Source organism: Leptonychotes weddellii, chromosome 4 (genome assembly GCF_054177405.1).
Source record: "Leptonychotes weddellii isolate Sample4059 chromosome 4, ASM5417740v2, whole genome shotgun sequence".
In the NCBI taxonomy this organism is placed as follows: Eukaryota; Metazoa; Chordata; class Mammalia; order Carnivora; family Phocidae; genus Leptonychotes; species Leptonychotes weddellii.
Genome location: NC_138372.1, coordinates 28,625,814 through 28,631,813, shown reverse-complemented (window position 1 = coordinate 28,631,813; position 6,000 = coordinate 28,625,814). Strand labels below are relative to the sequence as shown.

The window sequence follows — 6,000 nt, the reverse complement described above, 5'->3', positions numbered from 1 at the left end:
AAAAAAAAGATGTGGTGTATATATACAATGGAATATTATGCAGCCATCAAAAAAAAAAACAAAAACAAAAACAAAAAAACCCAAAATCTTGCCATTTGCAATGACGTGGATGGAACTAGAGGGTATTATGCTAAGCAAAATAAGTCAATCAGAGAAAGACAAGTTATCATATTATCTCACTGATATGAGGAATTCTTAATCTCAGGAAACAAACTGAGGGTTGCTGGAGTGGTGGGGGTGGGAGGAATGCGTGGCTGGGTGATAAGACATTGGGGAGGGTATGTGCTATGGTGAGCGCTGTGAATTATATAAGACTGATGAATCACAGACCTGTACCTCTGAAACAAATAATACATTATATGTTAAAAAAAAAAAAAGAACATAGTAGGAAGGGAAAAATGAAGGGGGGAAAATTGGAGGGGGAGATGAACGATGAACCATGAGAGACTATGGACTCTGAGAAACAAACTGAAGGTTTTAGAGGGGAGGGGGATGGGGGATGGGTTAGCCCAATGATGGAGGGCACATACTGAATGGAGCACTGGGTGTTATACACAAACAATGAATCATGGAACACTACATCAAAAATTAATGATGTAATGTATGGTGACTAACATAACATAATAAAATAAAATTGAAAAAAAAGTGTCTCTAACTTCTTTAAGCAGTAACAAACTGCATAAGGCATTTTTATAAATATTTTATAAAAATTTTATATATAAAATTTTTTATAAATATTAAATAAACATTAAATTTTTATAAATATTTTACAAATATTTTTTCCCCAGTTTAAAAAAAAAAAGATTCTAAAGGTAGTAAATCTCAGTGCTCTGGAAAACTTTGTTAGTTTATATGGACAACGCTATGCAAATATCATCTATTCCTCTCTATTTTTCTTTCTGAATCCCTTCCCCCTTTGTAATGGAGAAAGAGGATTCATTTGGTTTACCTTAAAATCTTTACAACCTGTCTCAAAGAATGAATCTTTCTGAATGGAGACAACTCAAAATCCTCAATATTATTTCTTGGCTTAATTTGACTTAATTTATCAAATATCATGACATGTTGCCATCATCAGATTTGTTAATATACAGTCTCATTAATCCATGCCTTACCACCTGCATGGAGTCCCCCTACTGAGCAATCTGAGCAGTGGTTCTTGAAATTCACTTACCATAACACACCCAATTTTGATTTAAAGGGCCTATGGTGTGACCCCTAAGGTTATTATTTTTCTTTTTTTTAAAGATTTTATTTATTTGACAGAGAGAGAGAGTCACAAGCAGGGGGAGCAGCAAGCGGAGGGAGAAGTAGGCTCCCCACAGTGGAGCAGGGAGCCCGACACGGGGCTCGATCCCAGGACCCTGGGATCATGACCTGAGCCAAAGGCAGACGCTTAACCAACTGAGCCACCAGCCCCCTCCCCCCCGACAAGGCTATTCTGAAGCAGGTAGTCAGAGAACAGATCAGAGGAACAGTGTCATACAGCCTCCCACATCTAGCCCTACATATACTCAACTATCATTGTTTCATTCCCTCACACACAGAAGATTTTCAGCCAAGCACTGGTGAATGTGATCTAGGACATAGCATTCTAATAGTTAATCTCCATCCACCAAGTCTCTGAGGTACACGTTAGATCAAGGTTTCCACCACTAAAGTCTAGTCCTCTACTTTTTTCCCCCTGCTAACAGTATGCAAGCATTTGTTCATTTGGGCTTGGGTTTTTCTGCTACTTTCTTAGACAGGCCAGTCAATCAAGGGACTAAAAGACTTTGTTTCATCTACTTGTTAAAACTATAGTTTTTGTTTATTCCTTTTTTCACTATCTTAAAGGTTCTACATTTGAAATGCAAGGGCATATGTGAGATAATTTTAACAATTATACATTACCTCATTGTAAGGTGAAAAAATAAACTGGAAGATGATCAATAATCCAATTAGAGTGGGTTGGCTGGTATAAAAACCAAATGCAGCAAAAAGCTCCTTTCGACCAATTAATACAGCAAACAAGAAGAAACACAGGAAAGAATTCATCTAGAAAGAAAGACACAAAATTTCTAACTTATTACTAAGGTGATTTCAGAAGCATCAAAAAACTAGAATCAGACATCATGGTGTGATTCTAAGAATGGTACTAGTGTAATCACAGAAAAAGTTATTTAGGTAACTTTATAATTTTATTCTAGAAAGAAAAATAAAATTTCCCCAAATGTCTAACCTGTATAGTTTTCTTTAAAGACAGGCCTAATGGAGCCTCCTATGACTGAGGGTTTCAAGTGGCCAATAGCAATGGAATATTTTCTTTCTGTAAAAAGTTAAAGGGCTAGAATGGATTCTGGCTTTGCACTAAATCATAATCAGACACAAGGCCTTCCACCTCACCTTGATATGGAAGCTCCAAAAAAACAAGAGTCCCTTGAATACTCTTTAGGACCACTGGAGCTGTACTGAGTAGTTAGGTCCAAGAAAAAAGTAGATGTATCTTTAACAATAAACAAGAGAAAAAAAACTAAAAGTCTGCACCAAAATATGAGTAAAGGGGTACTAAAGTAAGGTTGGAGAACAAATACCATTCTTTCCCTTGGCAGGTCAGGATCTTAGAGGCCAGAGGTACCATATCTGAATGTGTTGCTCCAAACCATTCGCCAGATGCCTCAAAAGCTACCAGCCTAGAGTGGGGCTCAGCATAAGTTTCGCCAGCTGGCCCAGGATGAAGCACAAGCAGCTCTACCATTCAGTCCTTGTAACTCAGTGGATCCAACATGACAAGCTCCAACAGAAAACTTCAGCACGGGGAAGGCCCCTAGGATTAGAAGCCATGCGAGCCATTTATGTCCAGTAACTACTTGCCTTTTGAAAAACAACTTTTGGTTTGCTACTGGGTCCTCCCAGAGACTGATTCCTGACCATGGGACACTAGGATCCTGCAGCCTGAGCTGCCCCTCCTAAACTGATCCACCTAGCCAGGAAACTGGTATGCCCTGAAGCACTCCAACATCCGGTCTAAGTGGTATCTATGCAAGTAGGAATGAAGGATGTCATGAAGAGAGAAGTTAAATGGGCAAGTGGCTCATACGCCCAGTATACCAACTCCTGCCACCCCTCAATCAACCCTTACTCATGGGGAGCTCCCTATAATCATATGAGGATGAAAAAGTTGAACACCCATTTTACAAACAATACAATATTTCTGGCACCGGCTGAAAGTGGACTGCTGTGGCATTAGAGAATCACTTGGGGCTGTTCCTGGAAGACAGTGGTGAAGGAAATACTCTCAATGAGGGAAATTTTAGGTAGTATATCTCATTGCCCATTCAGTCTGGAAGGATAGAAGGCCTGAGCTAAAAATATATAACTACTGGCAGTGGGCAAATAATAGTTTGGCTGAATGATCAGGGCCTTGAAACGAACTCAAGGATGGCTAACAAGATCTGGAAAAGAGGTATGTGAAAAAACTTCCAAAATTAGCCCAGAGTATGATAGTACTTTGGTCCAATGTGAATATTTACTAAAAGAGTCCACGGTAAAGGAGGCTTTCAATAAGGTGGAGAAGATACCTGCTCTGTGGATGTTAGCTTCTCTCCCCAGCCACTCTAGGACTTGGTCAAGGTGCTCTTGAACAAAATGGCCAAGGTGCCAGGGAAGGAGTCAGTGCATTAGTTAACAACCCAGATATCCATCCCCCTACTGGCTTTTGCTGAGTGCATAATCTATTAGAAGGGGCAGTCAACCCCTCCCTGGATCGGGTACCACACCTCAGGGACCAGCCCACTACCCTGTGGTAGCCTGATTCCACTGCACCCCTTCCTTCATGAAAGCAGCAGTGATTTTCCTCTTTAGACTAAATACTCTAAACTTGGATTTGGACTTATTTACTGTCTTACTCACTGCCAGCTACCCATACAATTAGCTTCAAGCCAAGGAATTCATTTTTTACTGAAAGATGCAAGGCAACAAACAGGAAGGGCCCAGAGGAGCTCACAGATCTTCCCACACAGACCACCATCCAGAACCAGCAGGCCTTTAGAAAGGTACAAAGACCCACTTCTAATCCTTTTATAGTTCTTAAGTATGATGATTGGATGTTTATGCCGTTGTGTGACATCTACCTCCCTCAAACCTTGTTATGACCTTAGCACATTACCCGTCTGACATGAAAACAAAACAAAAACAAACACCCACTTCAGACTCAGTTAAGGCCACACCTGCTCAGAACCAGTCAACAGGATATAGTGGTATTTTGCCTGGAGCCTCACAACCATGGTAACTGTTGCTTTAGAGAGTTGATTTAGACCCCAGAGGAAGAATGTTACAGGAATTGTTATTTTCTTCTTTATAGCTACTACAGTTCTCTTCAATAGACATATAATGGCTTGTAAATGAGAAAAAAAAGTTTAAAAATAAAGCATTTTAATGTCCAGCTTATCAAGACTCATGGCTTTTGATCTTCGCAGTTCCTAGAGCTGAGGGATTCTGGAGGGGGCCACCATGGTGGTAACAGCAATAAAAATGACACGGTCCTTACCGCTTCCACATACTACTCCAAACTCTTTATATGCCTTAACTCATTTATTCTTATATCAGTCCTAGGGGGTATTATCATTCAGTAAGGGTTGGAGACAGAGAGAGCTTAAGGAACTTGCCTAAGATTACAGGTATTAGGTCAGGGAGCCGTGAGATGAAGCCACCTCTCCACCAGACCACCTCTCCTGTCTGCCATACTTCTTTGACTACCGTGCCGTAATGAGAGAACTGTCACTCCCAACTTACCTGGCTGATAATGATATTTTTGACTGTGTGTCCCAACTTCCAGTGCCCCAGTTCATGGCCAAGTACAGCAAGCACTTCCTCATTTTTACATCCTTGTTTCTTATTCTAAATCAAAGAACACATTGAAAATAAAATTATTAACAACCTTCAAAAAGTTTATGCCTTTTAATCTAGTAAGAGCCCTTCTTAGATTCTAACTAACTTAAGAAAACAGTCAGACTTTTGTGCAAAACTTCTCATCCACTTAATAAAACATTCTCTGAATCACTCCATGGTAGACACTAGCTTAAACATTGGAGAAAGAATCATGAACAAGACAGACATTCCCTGACTTCATGAAGCTTACAGTCTAATTTAGATTAGAAAAAAGAATGTTAAAAATATAAATCTTTATCAATAGACAATATTTAAATAAGTCATGACAAATTTATATGACAGCCATATTGTAAACCCATTAGAAATGTTTCCAAAATTATGTTCTGACATGGGAAAATGGTTTATTAAGTGAAGAAAGCATGATACAAAACTAAAAATAATGATTCCAATTTTGAAAAAATGTGAATGTGTATATAAAAACAAATACAGAAAACAAACTGGATATATATCAAATGTTAACAGCAGTTTTTTCTATATGATACAATTATAGTGGTGTTTTAACTGTTTTATATCTTTCCTATATTCCAAATTATCTACAAATAAGCACATATCACTTATGGTCACCTCCCAATACACCATGAATTGCCATTTAAAAAACTGAGACTTCCAAGTTAAGATGGCGGAAAGAACATTCACAATTCACAACTGTTATTCCCTCCAAAATCCCCATTAAAACTATAGTCAAGGAACTTTTTTAAAAGATATAAACCCACATGGATGGGGAAAACATGAGAGGTGACAACAGCAACATTTTGGAAGCAGGAAATCAGACGGGCATATGAACAGACTTAGCAGACTAAAGAAAGCTGACTCACAAGCCAGCAGTGGAGCAAAGAGAACCAGCCTGATTTACACCACACAGTCTGCAAAGGGCTTGGGAACTAACAACATTAGGTACTTCTGGAACTGGGAGAAAAGGGGAAGGCCCTAAAATAAGAATTGGGTAAGAGCGGTTTCAGAAGTAGTTAAAGCTTCAGATTCCTTCTCCAGCTCCACACCAAAAGGCAACTGCTCCTCCCTCATTGTGGCAGGAGCCTGAACATTTATTCTCTCTGGATAGGGCAAAAGAAG

General features: G+C 39.2%; 1 protein-coding gene and 1 non-coding gene across 2 annotated transcripts in view; one reads left to right on the top strand and one right to left on the bottom strand.

Annotated features, from left to right (window-relative positions):
* The window catches only part of ZMPSTE24 (zinc metallopeptidase STE24), a 41,873-nt gene that overhangs the window by 3,307 nt on the left and 32,566 nt on the right, over positions 1 to 6,000 (bottom strand). The window contains 2 exon segments of the mRNA XM_081818193.1: positions 1,894 to 2,037; positions 4,774 to 4,878. Coding sequence (XP_081674319.1) covers positions 1,894 to 2,037; positions 4,774 to 4,878 — 249 coding nt within the window.
* LOC115942431 (small nucleolar RNA U13) lies at positions 4,054 to 4,157 on the top strand. The gene has a single exon (XR_004077034.1). It is a non-coding gene; the product is annotated as a small nucleolar RNA U13 (small nucleolar RNA).